This window comes from Castor canadensis, chromosome 6 (assembly GCF_047511655.1).
Source record: "Castor canadensis chromosome 6, mCasCan1.hap1v2, whole genome shotgun sequence".
In the NCBI taxonomy this organism is placed as follows: domain Eukaryota; kingdom Metazoa; phylum Chordata; class Mammalia; order Rodentia; family Castoridae; genus Castor; species Castor canadensis.
In genome coordinates, this window is record NC_133391.1 from 6,820,893 (window position 1) to 6,843,484 (window position 22,592).

General features: G+C 40.7%; 1 protein-coding gene and 1 pseudogene across 2 annotated transcripts in view; one reads left to right on the forward strand and one right to left on the reverse strand.

Annotated features, from left to right (window-relative positions):
- The window catches only part of LOC109694487 (NXPE family member 3-like), a 30,916-nt gene extending 19,789 nt beyond the window's left edge, over positions 1-11,127 (reverse strand). The window contains exons 1-2 of one of the 2 annotated variants that reach the window (XM_074075599.1): positions 10,810-11,127; positions 10,089-10,239 (exon numbers count right to left, since the gene is read on the reverse strand). In XM_074075599.1, the coding sequence (XP_073931700.1) occupies positions 10,089-10,145 (57 nt within the window). In that variant the 5' untranslated portion in view covers positions 10,146-10,239; positions 10,810-11,127. The remainder of the gene's footprint in view (positions 1-10,088; positions 10,240-10,809) is intronic. The other variant, XM_020176453.2, reaches the window with a different exon arrangement.
- A 7,022-nt stretch (positions 11,128-18,149) lies between these two features.
- Positions 18,150-19,765, forward strand: LOC109694493 (AN1-type zinc finger protein 6 pseudogene; annotated as a pseudogene).
- Positions 19,766-22,592: the final 2,827 nt, after the last annotated feature.

Below are 22,592 nucleotides of genomic sequence, written 5' to 3' on the forward strand. Positions count from 1 at the left end.
AGTTGACGATCTAATAGGGAGATCATCTTGAGTTAGTATATGCTAAGCGTATTCATAAGCGTTTTGAGGGATGATAAAATAATATCCTGATAGTCAGGATATTATTTTCCTGACTACACAGTAGGGCAACGTATTTCTTTTTGGTGGTACTGGGGTTTGAATTCAGGGATTCACACTGGCTAGGCAGACCCTCTACAATTTGTGCCACTCTCCCAGGCCTTTTTGCTTTAGTTATTTTTCAGAAACAGTCTCATGCTTTCACCTTGTGGCCAGCCTGGAACCTCGATGCTCTTAACCTCTGCTTCCCTCATAGCTGGATTACAGGCATGTGCCATCTCAGTTGGCACAATAATTTAAAAAATAATAAAAAAGAAGATAAACATGATTTTTAAAAAGAGAAAGGAAAAACTGTTGGGTGTAGTGGCCCTTGCCCGTATTCTCAGAACTCAGGAGGCCAAGGTAAGAGGTCTATAACTTTGAAGGCGGCCTGGGCTACATAGTGAGACTTGGTCTCAAACAAGGAAAAACAAAAACAAAAACAAAATGGCCAAGGATCAGGCATGTGATCCCAGCTACTTGGGGGGCAAAGATCAGTTCAAGATCAGTCTGGGTAAAAAGTTCACAAGGACCTTATCTCAGCCAATAAAAGCTGGACCTGGTGGGGCTTACCTATCATCTCAGCTTCATAGGAAGCATGAAAATAGGATTGTGATCCAGGCTTGCCAGGACTTAAACACAAGACCCTATTGAAAAATGACTAAAGCAAAATGGGCTGGGTGAGGGCACGGCTCAAGTGCTAGAGCACCTGCCTATTATACATGAGACCCTGTGTTCAACCTCCAAGTACCAACAACAACAAAAAGCCTGAAAACAGAGTAAGAAGGCAAACACAGGGGCTAGAGGCACGGCTCAAGTGGTGGAGTTCCTGTGTAGCAAGCAGGAAACCCTGACTTCAAACCCCAAGCCTCAGTATTGCCAATAAAGAAGGCAAACCACAAAATGCACATAGAAACCCAAAATGCAAATAGAAACTTCTAAGACAATAAATCAACAATGGCCTTATATTCCAGGATATATATTTTAACACTCCAAGTGAAAGAAAGGGAAATACCTAACCAAAAATATTAACAAAGTACTGAATAAGCATTTTGCAATGTAGATAAAATAACCAATAAATACTTGCACTAATATTAGTTTATGGGTATTAGTTTCCTGTTACTGCTGCAACAAATTTTTCCAAACTTACTTGGCTGAAGACAATAACAAATTTATTGTCTTTCCTGGAGAGGTCAGAAGTCCAAAATGGGTCTCACTAAACAAAATCAAGGTGTCAGGAAGGCCATATTGTTTTTGAAGCCGTTAACAGGGAGAATCCATTTTCATGCCCTGAAGCTGTCATTTTTTTTTTCCATATATTATTTTTATTTTTATTTTTATTTTTTTTCCTTTTTCTTTTATTATTCATATGTGCATACAAGGCTTGGTTCATTTCTCCCCCCTGCCCCCACCCCCTCCCTTACCACCCACTTCGCCCCCTTCCTCTCCCCCACCAATACCCAGCAGAAACTATTTTGCCCTTATTTCTAATTTTGTTGTAGAGAGAGAATAAGCAATAATAGGAAGGAACAAGGGTTTCATCATCAATAGCTATAGCAAGGTAGCAGGATATAAAATCAACATAGAAAAATCATTAGCATTTCTATACACTAACAATGAGAAAACGGAAAAAGAATGTATGAAAACAATTCCATTTACAATAGCCTCAAAAAAAAAAAATCAAATACCTAGGTGTAAACCTAACAAAAGATGTGAATGACCTCTACAAGGAAAACTATACACTTCTGAAGAAAGAGATTGAGGAAGACTATAGAAAGTGGAGAGATCTCCCATGCTCACGGATTGGTAGAATCAACATAGTAAAAATGTCTATACTCCCAAAAGTAATCTACATGTTTAATGCAATTCCCATCAAAATTCCAATGACATTCATTAAAGAGATTGAAAAATCTACTGTTAAATTTATATGGAAACACAAGAGGCCACGAATAGCCAAGGCAATATTCAGTCAAAAGAACAATGCAGGAGGTATCACAATACCTGACTTCAAACTATATTACAAAGCAATAACAATAAAAACAGCATGGTACTGGCACAAAAACAGACATGAAGACCAGTGGAACAGAATAGAGGACCCAGATATGAAGCCACACAACTATAACCAACTTGTCTTTGACAAAGGAGCTAAAAATATACGATGGAGAAATAGCAGCCTCTTCAACAAAAACTTCTGGGAAAACTGGTTAGCAGTCTGCAAAAAACTGAAACTAGATCCGTGTATATCACCCTATACCAAGATTAACTCAAAATGGATCAAGGATCTTAATATCAGACCCCAAACTCTTAAGTTGATACAGGAAAGAGTAGGAAATACTCTGGAGTTAGTAGGTATAGGTAAAACCTTTCTCAATGAAACCCCAGCAGCACAGCAACTAAGAGATAGCATAGATAAATGGGACCTCATAAAGCTAAAAAGCTTCTGAAGCTGTCATTTTGGACTGAGCTCCTACTCTGTCCGAACAGACCAAACCACGTAAAATCAGAATCACTTCTGCTCAGTGCTATAAATCAAACTTTAAGGAGACAGGTTTCAAAACAGACTGGTTTTTGCCACAGTCCAGTCTGTCTATGCACCATAATCAGAATAATAAATTATTCACCTCTGCTTCAGCCTTTGTTTCTTGTTAAACGTTCATTAATCATGAAAAAAGTGGCCCTACAAAGCAGTAAGAAAGAAGTCTTGCTCCTAACAAGTAGTGTTAGGATAACAGGCTCTTCTTATTAAGGAAAAAACAACACCCACACACAGCTGGACATGGTGGCACACACCTATACTCTTACTACTCAGGAAGCAGAGGTAGAAGGATTTCAAATTCCAGGTCAACCTGGGGAAGTTGTTGAGACTCTATCTCAAAAACAAAATACAAAACAAGAGGACTGGGAGGTGAGGTCCTGGGATTGTCCCCAGCACTACCTGTCCCCCAAAAGAAAGCCAGGCGCTGGTGGCCTGTGCCTTCTATCCTAGCTACTCAGGAGGCCATGATCATGAGGATCACAGTTCAAAGCCAGCCCCAGACAAATAGTTTGTGAGACCCTATTTTGAAAAAATCCATCAGACACACAAAAAAAGCCATTGGTGGAATGACTCAAATGATAAGAGTACCTGCCTAGCAAGTGCGAGGCTCTGAGTTCAAACCCCAGTGCCACAAAAAAGAAAAAAAACCTTGATTCTCAACCTCATAGCATGAACAAAAATGGTAAATTTTGCACCAGAATTAGGAGGAGGGTTTCTTAAAACAGATCACCAAACTCAACTTCCACCTCCAAGTTTCTGACTCAGTGGGCCTGGGATGAGGCCTGAGGGTTTGCATTTCTAACAAGTGAATATGTGGTGCCGGCCTGTGGACCACGCTTTGAGAATTTGGGCACACAAGCTACAAAATACTGATGTCATGCTGGGAGACAACCAGGAGAACCGAGGGAAGCTAGAAGGCAGCAGCAAGGCTCGCAAGGAGAGGACGGCCTTCACCAAGGAACAGCTGAGGGAGCTGGAGGCAGAGTTCACCCACCACACCCGGCTCCACAGATATGAGATCGCTGTTAACCTGGACCTCTTCGAGCAACAGGTGAAAAGTGTGGTTCCAGAACCGAAGGATGAAGTGGAAGCATGTGAAGGGAGGTCAGCCTGTCTCCCCCCATGGGCAGGACCCCGAGGATGGGGACTCTGCAGCCTCTCCAAGTTCAGAGTAAGGTTCTCCATGGAAAAAAAAGGACTGAGGACTGAGCCCTCCTTCCCAACTACACCCCCATCCCATCTTCACCTTCTCCCCTCCACCCCACCTTGCATCAACTCTTGGTTGTGAAGCTACCCAGAGTGACCGGAAGCATCACATTTGTCAGAAGAGCTGTCAGCATTGCTCTATCTTAGCTGCCCCTTCGAGGGCCTTGGTATCCCACACTCCTGTGGAATCAAACAGTGCCTACTGGACTGGATGAATCTAGAAACTCTCGGGAGGCTGCTTCTCAGGGTCTCTCAGCTGCCATCCACATCTCTCCTGCCATCTTCCTCCTGCATCCGCCAGGCTTCATCCAGGTCTGGACACCACCTGGCCTGCGGGGAGAGGAGCCTTGGAACCAGTTGGTGACTCATAAAAGCAAATGCTCCAGAAGAAAACAAATGATGGAGATGCACACATCCTGGCCCACTTCTCCACTTTTTCTCTCTAAACAGCTTTGAGGGCCATTCGGTCTTCCAGAACCCCAAAGGACACCGGCGTGAGGAGGGTTAAAGACAGCAACTCAGACTGCAAATCAGAAACCTTTCCCTGTCTCCAAGGTTTTTGGCCATTGAATAGGCAAATTTATGAGCACTGACTGGGAGAAGACCAAACAATAACCTAGTGTAGGACTCTTTGTCCCTACACTGCCCTGTTCACGAGGGCTTCACTGAGTGGCTGGGGATGAACTCTGGACTGCACCTGCTGCTCCAGCTCAATTTGGGGGAACGGCTGGAACTGTTGAGCAGAGGTCCAGGAGGTGGAGCAGCTCTTACTTTCCAATCCGTTAATGAATTGAGGGCTGGAAAGTGGCCCCTGTGTCCCAGGATGGGGAAATAATGCCAGGGCTGCCAGGTGAGGACCTGGAGAGACTTGGAATCCTGGACAGGAAGGTTTGCCCACTGCGGTGTCCTGTGCTCTCGAAGGACTCTGACTGCACACAGGACAGGAAAACAGTCCCTCTCCCTCCAGAGGACACACTGTAGCCCTCCTGTGTGTTTCACAATTCCAACCGCAAGGTTCATGTGGATGCACTGCTCAGCCTTCAGCCTCATCTTCTAGAGATGCCACTCTGCAGACTGATGGACAAACAGCCTGGGACAACCCCTTGGAAAGAGACCCCTGCCTGCCTCTAAGCTGGGGCTTAATCTCTCCACCCCAGCTGGTGTTGCAGAGGGAGGTCAGCAAGAGTTTGGATCTCTTGCACTTAGATTTAATCATTCTTGTGTGAAAATAACCCACCTCCCCTCCCCCAAAAGAACAAAAGCTGTGGAAAATGACTGTCAAATGAGATGACTGGTTAGCATATGTGTAATTTTTTTCTAAAGCATACTTCATATATTTTCCTAAGATTACATCAAGGTAACTGTTCAAGGTCAATTCATTTTGTAAGAAAACTCTTGGAGAAATAAAATCAATAAAAAAGCAAAAAATAAAAAAATTAAAAAAAAAAAGACTACCTGCCTAGCAAGTGTGAGGCTCTGAGTTCAAACCCCAGTGCCACAAAAAAGAAAAAAACCTTGATTCTCAACCTCATAGCATGAACAAAAATCAATTCAATTTAATCAGTTAAAGCATCTCAAAAACAACAAGGAAAAGTAGCTTTCTGGCCTTGGAGTAGTAAAGAGTTCTTTTTTAAATTAATAATACATAATAATGGACGTCATTATGACGTTTTTGTTCTTGCAAACTCTGTACTTCCATCATACTTATCCATCCCCCTTTGCTCTCTTGCCCCCCCAACTCGTCCTCCTACTTTCATGTCATTTAAAAAAAATATATACAGACTCTGCATATGAGAAAACATGCAATGTTTGTCTTTCCGAACCTGGCTGATTTTCATCCATTTTCCTGCAAAAGGCATAATTCCATTCTTCTTTAGGACAGAATAATACTCTATGGTGTATATATACCACACCTTCTTTTCCATTCATCTAGTGGTGGACTGATCCATGACTTGGTTATTAGGAAGACTGTTGCAATAACCACAGGTGTGCAGGGAGCTCTCCTGTCCGCTCCTCCGGGTGTACACTCAGGAGTCACATAGCGGGATTATATGGTAGCTCTATTTTTAGGTTTTTTTAAATTATCATATTATTATTGTTCTGGGGGTACATTGTGACATTTATAAAAGTTCTTACAATATTTCATAGTTGAGCTCACCCCCTCCGTCATTCCCCTTTATCCCTCCTCCCCGCATTCCTGTAATAATTTCAACAGGTCTCATTTTTCCATTTGCATACATGAGTGCATAGTGTTTCCATGCCATTCACCCTCCTACACCCTTTCCTTATATCCTCCCCCCACACTGGCACCAGACCCACCCCACCTGCAGGACATGTTTTGCCTTCCTGCTTCCTGTTTTTGAGTTTCCTTGTGACATTTCTATGTAGATATGTATTATAACCTGAATTGGATCATCCCCTCTATTTTTCTCCTTTCATCCTTAGTCATCTTCTTATGGTGATTTCAACAGGGTTAAAAATTCATTCTTGCCAGGCACCAGTGGCTCACGCCTGTAATCCTAGCTATTCAGGAGGCAGAGATCAGGAGGATCGTGGTTTGAAGCCAGCCCAGGCAAATACTTTGGAGACACTACATCTCAAAAAAACCTATCACAAAAAGGGCTGATGGAGTGGCTCAAGGTGTAGGCCAGGAGTTCAAGCCCCATTACCACAAAAAAAAAAAAAGAAAATTGTATAACCATTCTTGCATAGAAAGTATATCAACCACATTCACCTTCTTCCTTCTTTTACCTGCCCTCTCCTGTTAGTGACCTTCCCTTAGCAGGACCTGTTTTTCATACTATTGTTTGTATTTATATTGGGTCTATATTCCACATGAGAGAAAACATGTGACCTTTGGCTTTCTGAACCTGGCTAAATTCACTTAAGATGATGTTCTCCAATTCCATCCATTTACCTATAAACGACCAAATTTCATTCTTCTTCTTCTCTCTTCTTCTTCTTTTTTTTTTTTTTTTTGGTGTGTTACTTGGGGTTTGGAACTCAGAGCCTGCACCTTTGGCCACTCCACCAGCACCAGACCTTTTTTATGAAGGGTTTTTTTGAGATAGGGTCTCATGAACTATTTGCCTGAGCTGGCTTCAACTGCAATCCTCCTAATCTCTGACTCCTGAGTATCTAGGATTACAGATGTAAGTCACTGGCACCGTCCTCCTTCTTTGTGACTAATTAAAATCCCACTGTACATAAATACCACATTTTCTTAATCCATTCAACAGTCTTGGCTGTTTCCATAGCTTAGCTATTTTGAATGCAATAAACATGGGTGTTTGTACTGTAGCCTTCAGGTATATCCACAGCAGTAGTATTGCTGAATAATATGGCAGTTCTTTTTTTTTTTTTTTGGCACTGGGGTTTGAACTCAGGACCTCATACTTGGTAGGGAGGCACTCTTACCGCTTGAGGCACTCCACCAGCATAAGCAGTTCTAGTTTTAGTTTTTTGAAGAAGCTACATACTGATTTCCATAGTGGCTGGACATATTTACATTCCTACCAACAGATATGGTAAGTGTTTCTTTTTGGGAAGAGTTCTTAAAGAAAATGCAGACATTTAGTCATAAAGCAAAAGGCTGATAAATTGGTCTGTACTGGAATTACATTAAGAATTCTCTTTCATCAAGGTGCACTGTTAAGAGAGTGGAAAATGATGCAGAAAATTGGAGAAGATATTGCAACCCATATCCACAACAAATGAAAGAACTCACATCCAGAATCTATAAAGAATTTCTGTCCGGGTACCAGCGGCTCACACCTGTAATCCTAGTTACTTGGAGACTGAGGTCAGGGGGATCATGGCTTGAGGCCAGCCCCTGCAAATAGTTCGTGAGACTGCCCATGTCCAAATTAACCAGAGCAAAATGGACTGGAGGGTAGCTTAAGCAGTAGAGCACCTGCTTTGCAAGCATGAAGCCCTGAGTTCAAAACTCAGTCCTGCCAAAGAAAAAGAAAAAAATTTTTCTACAAATTGATAAGGAAATGACAGGCAACCCAGTTAAAATGGGCAGAAAATACTTTAACAAAGATTTAACAATAAAGGAGAATTCAAATGACCGATAAATATATGAATAGATTCTCAGCTGGATTAGTAAGAAAATGAATACAAGTTAAAATCATAATGGAATATCTCTACATATTCAAAGAAAGGATAAAATTAAATGGCAAATACTAACAACAATGGTGAGGATGGGAAATCACAGAATCGCTCATATTATGTTGGTACTTTTTGGAAAAAAACATTTTGGAAAATTATTTGCCAGTATTGACTAAACTTTATAACTTGCATTTCTAAGGACCAAGCAATTCATTTTTATTTATTTGTTTATTTTTTTGGTGGTGCTGGGTTTGTTTAAGCCACACCTCCAGGACCAAGTAATTTTGTTAATGTGTAAATATCCAACAGAAAGGTATGACTGTGTGTAATGACAGATAAGAACAAGAAAGTTTATAATACCATATATAGATAGCCCCAGCTCATGCCTGTAATCCTAGCTACTCGGGAGGAAGAGATGAGGATGGAGGTTTGAAGCCAGCCCTGGCCAAATAGTTCATGTGATCCTATCTCAAAAATACTCAACACACACACACACACACACACACGACTGGCTCAAGTGGTAGAGCATCTGCCTAGCAAGCATGAAGACCTGTGTTCAGACCCCTGTAATGTCAAAAAAATAATAAATACGCTCACATATTGAAGTTTTGTTAAATTTCCACTTGATGAAAATTAACAAATAATAGCTTCACATAGTAACATGGGCGAATCTCACAAAATATGGTACACATAAAGGAGTACACAATTATGATTACTTTTTTGTGAAATTAGATATTGGGCAAAAATTAAGTATAATGTCCTAAGTCAAGGTGCTCATTACGTTAGAAAAAACAGAGGGTAGTAGTGTCAGGAAACATAAAAGGAGGTTCCTGGAGGTTACAGGATTATGTTTCTTGACTTAGGTTGTGATCACATAGGTGTGATGTCTGTGGTGTTTTATTGAGTGCTTATGATGTTATGTGTTTTAATGTATGTTATAGTTTAACTTCTTTTAAAAGTGGGAAGGGTGGGGTGAATGGAGGAGATGAAGGTAGGGTATATAGTTGATGAATTTACACATACACGAAACAGAACAAGGAAACCTCTTGCAATTGCTTTATGGGGGCAGGGAGGGGGTGAAGAGACCGTGGGGGCAATCTAACCAATGTACAGGGCTAAGACTATTCAGAATTGTCACAATGAATCCCCCCTGTACAATGAATATATCCTAATAAAAATGGGGAAGTGAAATAAAATAAAGTAAGAAGGTTGGCTGCTACACAAAGAAGTCTCATCTTTTCACAAGGTACAAGACTAGTCTGGAAATGAATTCACAACTTCATTAAACCTGGTTATTAAGGAATTAGACAATTTCCCTATGAAAGACTCTCATTGCTTTTAGAAGAAAGTCCTACTTGTCAACCCACACTGCACATCGTCCACTTTTTAAGAAAAGTCATACATCTATATTTTCACACAAAATGTCCTTCTGTTTAAACACTGACAACACATGCAGTGTGTAGAAACCCATCTAAATTAGCACAAAATGTACAGTTGAAATTCTAGTTTTGACCTAAGGATGGACCAGAAAGTGCTCCCTCCTGAAGGCTACTGGCTTTTTTCCCTATACCCCAGTTCCTCAAAGAAGCAAAAAAAAGTTACTCCAGCCAATTGCTCATTGTTTTTCCAGGCACAACTGTTTCTCTGATTCCCTATCTGCTGTTGGGAATGGGACTTGAACTCCTTTTCAGACAGGGTCCACTGCCCAGGTATCTAGGATTGGATGTGCCACTATGCCTGGTGCTCTGCCTTTTTTCTCTCTGCTAAAACACAGAGATTTCTATTTCCTTCTCTTGCACTGGGGCAGAAAGGAAAACTTTCTAAAGGTGAGAGAACAAAAAATAATGTGAATGTTTATTCTTTTTCTCCAATGACATTTCTCTGGCATAGCTTCTTCTGAGTTTATGTTTTTAACTCTGCTAGACTCCAATACCCACCCTGCACACTCTCCTTCTTAAGCTGGCATCCCACCCTGCTTCCTGAAGTCACAAAGGAGCAGAAGTCAAACAAGTGAGAGATTTCCTCAGTCCCCTTTCCCGGATAAAAACATTTAACCAAGTCAAACCCTTGGTTGCCTAGGGACAGGAGAAAGGAGCTACCAAAAAAAGGGATAGAGAGAGGCAAGGGAAGAACTCACCCAAACCAGAAAGACTAAGACCACCGCCAGAATCTTGTAGCCATTGATCTGCCACATGAATGGATCCACACAGCCTAGAGTCTTCTTGAGTTAGAAATATGAATTGAGTATCCAGGCAGAGCATAAATGATACCGGAGGTTTGTGCAGGACCTGTTGGTTTAAGTGTTCAGGGTGTTAGTAGCCAGAGGGAGTGTCAGGTTTCCGGGTTCCTTGTCTCAGGAAGCCTAAGAATGAACTTTGGAGAACAACTCCATATGCAAAAAAGTAGGAAAGGTTATTAAGCAAAAGATCAAAAGCTACCACAAGGGAAGGGTCCCCAAGTGGTTGTGTAGCAGGGAAGAGGATGAGAAGAGAAACAGATAGGCTGTGTTCTGACAATGAGGCAGGGAGAAGAGATGGCAAAGTAGAGAGATAAAACTTAAAGAATTAAAGTATAAAGAAGGTCACATAGCACTGGGAGAATGAAATAGCCAGTGAAGTCACATGCAGCCATATGAGGGTTGAGCTTTGCTTTTTGCTTCTGTAACCAGCTTACAAGGGCATATAAGACGAGACCCCTTTATTCTTGGGGCTCAGCCTTTGGACAAGAGTCCACTGAGTCTGTGCCAGCACAATAAAATGTTTCTTCCTGCTAAACTGCCTCAGTGTCCTATCTCAGCTTGAGATTCCTGCAACATTTCTTGGGGACTTATTGCTGGAATTGCAGAGGTGACTTGTTACCTTCCTTGTTGCTGGGGTCCATCCCCTGGTCGGCTGGCAGAAGATCCCACCAGGCGCCAACAGACAGCTTGATCCAGAGGGGGATTCGACCTCCTGGGGAGTTAGGTGAAGACCTGGGACGCACAAGGTAATCCAGTGAGGTGCAGGAAACAGCAAGGGGAGGGACGCACTGCTCTCAGACTAGTAAGAACCCAGGTTTGAATTCAGACCTGCCTCAAGAGGCAGAAGGGGAGATTGATCACCTCCCAGAGACTGCTAGTAACTGCCTTTTGGGGTGAAACTCTGTCTCTCAGGTTCAGGGAACGAGGTAGAAGTACTGTGCTGTGTGAAAGTGTGTGAGACACCTGTGAGAGTTGCAGGGGGAGGGTTTGAGCTTTTCCTGGCAAATAGCCACAACCAAGGTTAAGGGATGAGTGACAAAAACTCAGTTCCAAAGAGGGAGATTCACAAGAGAACAGATGCCTCATCCACCATTCCACCAGATAGCTATAATTTACAAGTTTGGTTTTTTGAAAGAGAGTACTCTAATGTCTGTGTGTGTGTGTGTGTGTGTGTGTGTGTGTTAATTTGTTTAAAGCACTGTGTATAATTTAATTTGCTCCTGGAATTCCAGCTCATCTTATGGATGCTTAAGTTGACATATTTTTCTGGCATACTTAACTTATAAAACTTTTATGTGTGTGTGTATATATGTGTATGTGTAAACATCTTCAAAATGGTTCTTAAACTGCTGTTATAAGGCTAATATGATATTCAAGGTAACAAAAACCCAGGGTGTTTGTTTTAAAGCTCTCTGCTATAAACTGCTCAAGCTATTATGGATTCAATGTAAAAAATTATTACTCTGTTCTGCTACTTTTAAGAAAATAGGTTTTCAAACTTATTTCAATCAGGTCTCTCTAGGATGCAGGCATTCAGGGGTTAACACTCTGGCTTAGACCAGAGGAGGAAAGAAAAAAAAAAAAAAAGAAAGAAAGAAAGAAAAAGGGGGGGCCACAGCCTGCAGCATGAATCTTAAAATTTGGATAGTTAAAAAAATGACCTTAGGCTTTTTCATGCTTTTTTGGGGCTTTTTCATCCCATTAAATATGGGATTTAATTCTCTCATAATACATGATCTGTTAACAAATGGGCTTTTTATAAATTGTTTTTATACAAAAAATAATTTTAAGGTTGCTTTGTTTGTTTTATACAAGTATAAGACTCTAAGTTAATAGCTTTTATGAGTTATTTTCAACAACTAACAAATATTTAATAAGATATTAAGGATATGGGTTTTAAAAATAAAAAATTAAAAATAATTTTAAATAAAAAAAGGATAAAGATAAGCTCCCCCAGGGGATACAAAATAAGTTGTCATAAAGGTACAGAGTAAGTTGTCATAAAAAAAATGGAACTTATAAATGCTTATGTAAGTGATTGAGTTGACTAAAATCCAGTTACATTAAAGGTTTTGTAAGGTCAAAATTTAATGTACCAATGTTAAACTAAAACTTAATTCTCTAAGCTCATAACAACAAAAGACAATCTTTAAAATATTACATTGTTCTTAATAACATCTGCAATGGGTGCCAAGGACAGTTGGGCAGACAGTGACTTAACTACAACTTTCTTGGTTGCCCAGTAACTTTATACCTTAGTGACCTTCCTGGTACTTTTCCACTATCGCCCTATATCTAGCTCAAGCCTGTGTATGGCAATGCACTCTAGCTCTCTTGCTGGGGTCCCCTGACACAGGGCTCCTGACTGAACAATAAACCCTGTACTGGTGTTTGAGCCGTCTCTCTGCTTCTTCCATGCCTCTTATTTCCTAACAGTATATGTAAAATTTTCTAGATGACATCATGGTTAAACAACTATTGTCTTGGGTAATTCTCAGACAGTTAGTACCCTATATGTGTCTGTTACTGGGCTATTTGGGGTCACTGACACTGTTTCTTCCCCCAACAACTGATAAAAAAAAAAACTAAGGTTTTACTTCAAAAACAACTAAACTAATATGTATATATAACCTCTATAGAGCTATGATGCTGTTGCTGGTTTCTGTATACTAAATACATTTATGTTTTTCAAGTATATCAAGCCTTCTAAAATACAAAATTTAGATAAACCCAGTAACAAAAAGTTAGTGGTACTGATATACTGTTCTGTTAGTTGCTAAATTGTCCATCAAGATTTTAACCATGGCTCTTTTAAATTTTTATCATTACAGTTCTGATCTTTCTGGGACACTTACAATCAAGTCCATAAAAAAATGACTCTAATAAGTGCTTATGTGTCATCCAGGTTAGCCTTTTGGATATCTGCTTTTGTTGGATTTTGTTATGTATTGTCCTTTTCTAGAAGCCCACTGCCTAAGAACCACTCCTTCTAAGCCTGTTTGTTGCTTAAATTTGGCCAAAAGGGTCTAGCTGGTACTGACTCCCACCTGATCTGCTCATTATTCACACACACACACACACACACACACACACACACACACACACACACACGGGAACCAAAGCCAACTAAACAAACAAAAGCCAGGAAAGAGCAAATCCTCACAATAAGGAAAAAAATGACCAATCAAGAAAGATCTTCAGTCTGAGGCCATATCACCCTAAACATGTCCAATCTCGTCTGGTTTCAGAAGCTAAGCAGGGTTGGGCCTGGTTAGTACTTGGATAGGAGACAGATCTTCAGAAGAGACTGCTGACTGACAAGCAGTTTGGAGACAAAGGGGGAATGCCATTAAAGTTCAAATGGAGTCACTCATGCCAGACCTCTCAAAAATAATCAAGGCTGAGAGGATATAGAAAGTAGTTCTTACATATGTGTGGCCATCTGACATTAAAGCCCTTCCAGACACAAACTCATATTTTTAGACAGGGTCTTCTACTTACAGAAAAAATGACTTCTGTTTTTACTGGCTCTAAACATGTCCTTTGATACTTAAAGGTGGTAGCTTTAACTTTTTTAAACAACGAGTTTTCTTGCACATATATACTGATAGTTTATTGTTGCATGGTAATTCTACTCAAAAAAAAAAAAAAAGCAAAAGATGCTGTCTGGGTAAAAAATATAAAACGTCCAAGCATTAAAACCCCATTGAAGGGACCCTTTCGTTGTTGTCTTGTCTATCCCTACTACAGTTAAAGTAACAAAAATTGCTCCCTGGATTCACCACAGCTGAGTAAAGCCAGCTTCTCCCAAGCGGGAGTGCATCCCTGACAGCCTCACTAATGCAAGATCACCCTCCAGAACACCTGCACTCTTCCTCGGCAGGTCTCCACTTCCCAGGAGACAACAGGGGACCACAAACAACAGGAGGACAGCCCCACTCTAGTCACTTTGAATGCTGACTAGTCTACACACGGAGGAATCTCGAACATGGGACTCACCCCTGCTTTCCTCTACACACCTGGACTCCTACCTTTTGGGTTGGCCCTTGTAAGGTTTCCCCCATGTAGTAAATGTTATAAGAGAGCCGTTGTTGGGACCTCCACACAGCCATACTTCGTATCATGCACCCACCAACAGGTCAGATGTCACATCGGCTCATATACTCCCAGGTTTGCGAGGTTGCTGATAATTGATACTAAAAATCCCAGAGCCAAAAAAAAAAAAACAGACTACATTTGTCATAAAAAGCAGGTGATGGGTCTTCTCCTAGGAGCATGCTTAATATCACCCTGCCTTGTCTCCCTGATATTGCTGTCTATCAGGACCATTATGGAGGCCACTATAAAAAGGAAAACAGTCACACATGTAATGATGCTATGGAAATACAAACCCCTAGCTCAAGATGCTCTTTGACCCTAGGTAGACCCGAGCATCAAAGGGGGAATGATGTAGCAGGGATGAGAACCAGAAGAGAAACAGACAGGCTGTGTTCTGATAATGAGGCAGGGAGAAGGGATGGCAAAGCAGAGAGATAAAACTTAAAGAATTGAAACATAAAGAAGGTCACATAGCACTGGGGAATGAAATAGCCAATGAAGTCACATGCAGCCATATGTGGGTTGAGCTTTGCTTTTTGCTTCTGTAACCTGCTTGCAAGGGCATATAAGGTGAGACCCCTTTGTTCTCAGGGCTCAGTGTTTGGACATGAGTCCACTGAGTCTGTGCCGGCACAATAAACGTGGCTTCCTGCTAAATTGCCTCAGTGTCCCATATGTTAGCTTTAGATTCCCCGCAACAGTTGCCTACAAAGTAGCAGGGTCTACTGGTTTTTATAGACTTAATTCTGGCATGGCTCAATTTATATGTTAATTAGGTGCATGAAGGGTGCTATGCTCATTGGCTGGTTGCCAACATGGTAGGTACAGTTTGGAGAGCCACATTCATCTTATTAGCCTCAAGGGCAACAAGCAGTTTCCAGTCCTGCCTTTTCACCCTCTTCCTTATCCCTCTCTCCCCTCTCAGGTCAGGGGGAGGTCTCCAGAAGCAGGATGTTTTTATCTGCGATTTGAAACTTTTTGTGCAACTTGTGTGTAAAGATGTTTTACAAGATAAGCAGTTACTTGGTTGACTTCCTAGTGGAATTGTCCTGGGACCCCCTAGCTATTCTAGTTATTTATAAAGTTTAACAAACAGTTCCCATCATAAAGGAATGAGTTTTACTTTGGCAATGTTACAATTTTTGTAAACATTTATACCTGCTATATGTTCACAGTTCATCTGATAATGTGTAATGTACTCCAGTCCTTGTGTCAGCTTTTCCTTGCTTTGGAAAAATAGCTGACATAAACAACTTAAAGAAAGGTAAGCTTTGTAACTCATGGTTTCAGAGGTTTCTGTTCATGGTCTGCTGGTTTTGTTTTTCTGAGCTTGTGACAAGGTGAAACATCATGGTAAGAAGTGTGTGGTGAAACAAATCTGTTTGTTTCTGGGAAGGAAAAGAGAAGGGGCCAGGGTCCCAAAATCCCCTTCAAGGACACGCCCCCCCCATGACCTAACTTCCTCCCACTAGGCTCCACCTCCTAAAGGTTTCACCACCTCCCAAATACCCCATTAGCAGAAGAGCAAGCCTTCAACACAGGAGCTTTTGGGGCACATTTCCCATCCAAACCATTCCAAGGAGCCTCACAACTCACCCTGAAAAGCCCTACTTCTTCCCCCAAGTCCTAGAGTCTCACTTCTGACCTCCAGAGCCAGCACAGTAAACGGATGAGTTCCATTCTGGGGTGTCCAGGATACCCCACCCTCATGTCTTTTTGCTAAGGCTGGTTTACATATCTGAGGACGGCCACTTCTGCAATTGTTTTAGACTCAGGCATAAGCAGTAATCCACCATAGGCAGAAGAGAACTTGACAGTTGTTTACTTGTGAATTGCCATAGAATGTATTTGGCATTTATTGTAGTAGCATTATTGATAAATTTCATTTATAATGGGAGGACTTTGGCAAGACAGATTCCAATGTAGGTATAGGATATTTACCTGAGACAATCAACATGGATTATTACAGAGGACAATGAAGAGGTGACTGAAGTCCACAAGAGTCAAGGTGGTGTTACCTACTTGTTCTGTCTGAGCCCAGGGTCTTTGTCTCACAATTTCAAAGAATGAAAATCAAAGACAATGAGAGTGATGACTGAAGTGGCAAAGTTTTTTGAGAGACATTTTTTTGGTAGTACTGGGATTCGAACTCAGGACTTTGTAGTTGCTAAGCAGGTGTTCTACCATGTGAGTCACATCTCCAGCTCTTGAGAGTGTTAGGGTAAAGAGTGAGGACAGCCATGTTAAGACCAGACGACGCCCCCTTTGCAGATGGCTTACTGGAAACCCCCCACATGACCCCAAAGACTGACAAAAGGGACAGTTGTTAACCTTTATCTCCGGGTGGGTGCCAAGAATAGTTGAACAGAGTGACCTAACCCAACTTATCTTTCTTGGTTGCCCAGCAACAGTATTCCTCAGTGACCTTTCTGGACTTTTCCCCTAGCCCCCTATATCTAGCCCAAGCCTATGTGTGGCAGTGGGCTCTAGCTCTCTTGCTGGAGACCCCCTCTGCAGACTCTTTCCCAAATAAAACCTGTGCTGATGTTAAACCATCTCCTGTCTTTCCTTTTGTGCACTGTAAATTTTCTTAGCCTCAGGACTATAAACATAAAATTTACTGGAAATGTAAATGATGTATGGCTGATGATTTGAGATACTGTAGCAGGGAGGAGGGGAAAAAAAGAAACAAGTCTGTGTTCTGATAATGTGAGGGGGGAGATGGCATAGCAGGGATATAAAACTTAAAGAATCTAAATGTGAAGAAGGTCACATAGCATTGGGGGGTGAAGTAGCCAATAGAATTGCTTGCAACCATATATGCCTTAAACCTTGCTTTTTGCTTCTGTAACCTGCTTGCAAGGGTATATAAGGTGATACTCCTTTGTTGTCGGGGCTCAGCCTTCACATGTGAATCTACTGATCCACTGCCAGCATGCTAATAAATAGTACCTCCTGAAAAGCCTTGGTGTCTAATGTCTCTGTTAGAGATTCCTATAACAATACTTTTCTGTCTCAACCTCTTGAATTTTTTTCTGCCTAATGCTAAGATTCTAAATCTTCCTAAACATTCTACTAACAGTTTTCTTCTTTAATTCTTGCTTTTGAGATGGGTCATTTTTCCATTGCAGACATGTTAAGGCCAGGGGAGGAAACAGGTCATGTCCAGGTCGCTGCAGACAGCAAACCTGGGCTGCTGGTTCATCTGCTCTCCTGGCCAAGACATCACACAGTTGGAGTTAGGCATCCAACCCCTCAGCCTTATATACAAGCCCTCAGCCTTACGTGCACATAGACTGGAAAGACCAAGAGAAATTTTCAATTTTCTGTCTAAGCTTTTCTTTATCTCCTACAATGCCCCATGTATTTAAAATTGGGATCTCAACATTCCGGGTTATGGCATAAGCTAAAAGACAAAAGGGCAGCTTTTTGGAGCTCTGCTAAGGAGTCAAAAAGCATTTGAAGTTTTTTATTATAAAAGGCCCCTTCTCTAAAATTAACTCTTGAGGGGCTAATTCATTCTACCTTTTCCATACTTACTAATATAGTCAGATGTTACCAGTTTCAATAGAGATGTAATCTTTTTCACTGCACCAGTCTGCCCCTTTCCCTGCCTGATATATAAATCCTAATTTTAAAAAAACTAATTTTTGGTGTAAAATAAGAGGGTGAACTCATGCCTCCTGTACCCTTTGTCTGGAGGAGGAGATGGAATGACAGCTCTGCACCCAAAACTAGGCTCACTAAATTACTTAAAGGTTTGATTAATAACAAAGTTGCTATAACCCAAGGTAAACTATTTTTTACAAATTACTTAAAAAGCATCCTCTAGTCCCCACTCACCGGCGACGACCGGCGGCGGCGGGCAGCGCGTCAGGTGGAGAGAGCCGCCGCCAGCCCAAGAAACATCAGGAAAGACAGCCTGACATAGGGAACTGGGGACTGCTATTCAGAGAGAACTGCAAATCATCCTCAGTACAGTAGAAACCCTAATCCAAAGTTCCTATTCTTTTATCAGAGTGTGAAACAGAGGAACATGGCTCAAGAAACTAATCACAGCCAAGTGCCTATGCTTTGTTCTACTGGCTGCGGATTTTACCGAAACCCTAGTACAAATGGCATGTGTCCAGTATGCTATAAAGAACACCTTCAGAGACAGAATAGTGGTAATGGTAGAATAAACCCACCTGCAACTTCTGTCAGTAGTCTGTCTGAATCTTTACCAGTTCAGTGCACAGATGGCAGTGTCCCAGAAGCTCAGTCAGCATTAGACTCCACATCTTCACCTATGCAGCCAAGCCCTGTATCAAATCAGTCACTTTTATCAGAATCTGTAGCATCTTCCCAAGTGGACAGTACATCTGTGGACAAAGCAGTACCTGAAACAGAAGATCTGCAAGGACCCAGAGCAGAGGGCCTTGTTCCTCCTGAATGTGATCCTCCATCTTCAGTATCAGATACAGCACAGCAGCCATCTGAAGAGCAAAACAAGTCTCTTGAGAAACCAAAACAAAAAAGAATCGTTGTTTCATGTGCAGGAAGAAAGTGGGACTTACCGGGTTTGAATGCCGATGTGGAAATGGTTACTGTGGTGTACACCGTTACTCAGATGTACACAATTGCTCTTACAATTATAAAGCTGATGCTGCTGAGAAAATCAGAAAAGAAAATCCAGTAGTTGTTGGCGAAAAGATCCAGAAGATTTGAACTCCTGATGGAATACAAAATCCTTTGACCATCTGCAAACTAAAAATTGACTTGAGGTTTTTTTTCCTAGTCATTGGGAATGTAGAGCAATGTATCTTGCATAGACCTTTAAATCATGCATGTCATCAGAAGAATAGATTTTTGTTTTTGTTTTGAAAATGACTCTGAACATTTATTTCCATTGCAGTTTCTGTGACTGAAAAGACTTAAACTTTACATGTATTATCCTTTTAAGATCATTTTAATTTTAGTTGAGTGCAGAGGGCTTTTATAACAAACATGGAGAAATTTTGGAGGGTGGTGATTTTTCCAGTATTAAACATGCATGTGTTAATCTTGCAGTTTATTTTCTCATTGTGTATGTATATATAGCTTTTCTCTGCAGCACGATTCCTCTTTTGATAAGGCCCTTTTGGGTACAGCTAGTTTATCAGTAACTGAATGTGTCTTAATCATTATGGCTGCTTCTGTTTTTTCATTAACAAAGGTTATACATAGAGTTTCTTTGCACCCACTATTTATGTCTGAATCATTTGTCACAAGAGAGTATGTGCTGATGAGATTCTAAGTTTGTGTGTTTTTGATTTTTTTTTTTGAGCGAGGGAAGAAAAAGCTGAATGCATTTCACTGCTGACTGCAAGTTTCTTTCAGATTACGTTCATTGGTCTGTGTGTATACAATATGAAGAATGATCTGAAGTAATTGTGCTGTATTTATGTTTATTCACCAGTCTTTGATTAAATAAAAAGGAAAACCAGAAAAAAAATAATAAAAAGCATCCTCTACAGGTAAATCTGAAGTCTTTAATTAAAAAAAAAAAGACCACATAATTAGGAGCCCCACCCGTCAGACTGGTAAGAACCTGGGTTCAAATAATAGGCCTACCTTTGGGAGGCAGAAGGGGAGCCTGATCATCTCCCAGAGACCCCCGAGTAACCATCTCTGGGGTGAAACCGTGTCTCTCAGGTTTAGGGAGTGGAGAAAAGTATGTGAGATACCTCCAGGATTTAGGGAGGTTGAGCACCTACCAGGTTTTCTCACCAGCAAGACAGATCAACATGGGGAACAACACAAGTAAAAAGAAAGCACTTTGGGTAAAATGCAAGAAACCACCAGTACTGATGGGGGGTGGGGTTGAACTTTTCCCAGGAAATAGCTACAACCGAGGTTAAGGGATGGGTAACAAAACTTTGGTTCCAAAGAGGGAGACTCACAAGAAAACAGATGCATCATCCACCATTCCACCAGATAGCCCTCTGGGTGTGGTTTAAAAGGTTTTTTTTTTTTTTTGCGAGTACACTCTAATGGTGTGTGTGTGTGTGTGTGTGTGTGTGTGTGTGTGAATTTGTTTAAAGCACTGGGCAAAATTTAAATTGCTCCTGGAATTCCAGCTAATCTTATGAATGCTTAAATTGACATTTTTTCTGGCATGCTTAATTTATAAAATGTGTGTGTGTGTGTGTGTGTGTGTGTGTGTGTGTGTATCTTCAAAATGGTTCTTAAACTGCTGTTATAAGGTTATAACAGCAGTTTCTATAAGGTTAATGTGATATTCAAGTTAAGAAAAACCAGTGTGTTTATGTTAAAGCTCTCTGTTATAAAACTGCTTAAGTTTTTTACATATGAATATGTAAACATCTTGAGGATGGTTCTTATTATAGAGTCAATGTAAAAATTGTTACTTTTACTCTGTTCTGCTACTTTTAGGAAAACCAGTTTTCAAACTTACTTCAGTCAGGTCTCATAGGACGCAGGCATTAATGGGCCACAGCCTGCAGCAGGAATCTTGAAATCTGGGTAGTTAAAAAATGACCTTAGCCTGCTTCATTCTGTCATAAATAAAATCTGGGGTTTAATTCTTACAATACATGGGTCTATTAACAAATGTGCTTTCTATAAATCGTTTTTATACAAAAAATAATTTTAAGGTTGATTTTTTTCTAGGTTTTTTCATACAAATATAAGGCTCTAAGTTAAAAAGTTTTATGAGTTATTTTCAACAAGTTGTAGCAAGAAAGGGGAGGCCAGAAGAGAAACAGACAGACTGTGTTCTGACAACAGGACAGGGGGAGGGAATGGCAAAGCAAAGAGATAAAACTTAAAGAATTGAAACATAAAGAAGGTCACATAGCACTGGGGAAATGAAATAGCCAATGGAGTCACATGGAGCCATATGTGGGTTGAGCTTTGCTTTTTGCTTCTGTAACCTGCTTGCAAGGGTTTATAAGGTGAGACCCCTTTGTTCTCGGGGCTCAGCCTTTGGACACAAGTCTGCTGGGTCTGTGCTGGCACAATAAATGCTGCTTCCTGCTAATCTGCCTCAGAGACTCGAGGCTCATAACTTCCCAAAACAAAGTAACAAAAAATATATAAAAGGTATTAAAGATATCGTTTTTAAAAATAAAAGGTTAAAAAATACTTTTAAATAAAAAAAATAAAAATAAAGACAAACTCCTCCAGGGGATATAGAATAAGTTGTCATAAAGGTACAGAGTAAGTTGCCATAAAAAAGATGGAACTTATAAATGTGCTTATATAAATGACTGAGTTGACTAAAATCTAAGAGTTACATTAAAGGTTTTGTAAGGTCAAAATTTAATGTACTAATGTTAAACTAAAACTTAATTCTCTAAGCTCATAATAACAAAGCTGTCTTAAAAATATTATATTGTTCTTGATAACATTTATTTAAAAAACTGTCTAAAAAATGTTTTTTTTTTGTCAAGATAACTGTCAGAAATTTTTGGTGCTACACTTACTTCAAAAATTTATCAATACAACAAGAGTTTATTAAAACACAGAGAGACAAGATACAGCTGAGCACCGGTAGTGCTGCTGCACTGATATGAGAGTTGAGACAGATTTACTTATGAGAAACAAAGTAAAAACAAAACAAATATGAGGATAGAACAGAAGAAAGAAGACAAAAGTGAGAAAATTGCACTGATGGACTTACTCTTCTGCCCTTTAGAAGTCAGGCAAAAGTGCTCATAAGAAGAATAAAAATGGGGGCATAGGCCAGGCCAGGGCAGCCTTGAGAGGCCAAGAATGAATGGGACAGAGGCAGGCAAGAATGGGATAGAGGTGAGTCTAGCTGCAAGGCCCAAACGTATGGAGTAACCAGGTGGCAGGACACCACATCGTGGGGCCAGCACTGATGCCAAGGCTACTAAGGCAGCCAGACAGGGGAAGCTGGCAGAGGTCTGACAACTTCGGTTTCTGGGCAGGTACTGCTATTGATTAAGTAACGGCTTCCCTCCTTTATCACTTTGGTTGTCTTCATGCTCCTCCCTTCCCTCCTCATTAGAAGTCAAAGATTCCTTTGACATCTGTTATTTTCTATTTTCCTGTGAATGATTTAGGCCAACAGAATTCTAATTGGGGTTGCTGGGTGCCCAGGAACTGCTAGAGTCAGAGGCTATGAATACCAAGAAAGGAAAAGGGAATTTATGCTACAAGTAAAGACCTTACCTTACTAGGAGGTGGCCCATGGTCATCCAAGTAAGTGGAATTTCCTAGAAAGAAAGGAAGAAAAAAGTTGATGGACAAATATTTTAAACCCAAATGAATTTAGTGCAAAGTCATTGAAAATAAGCA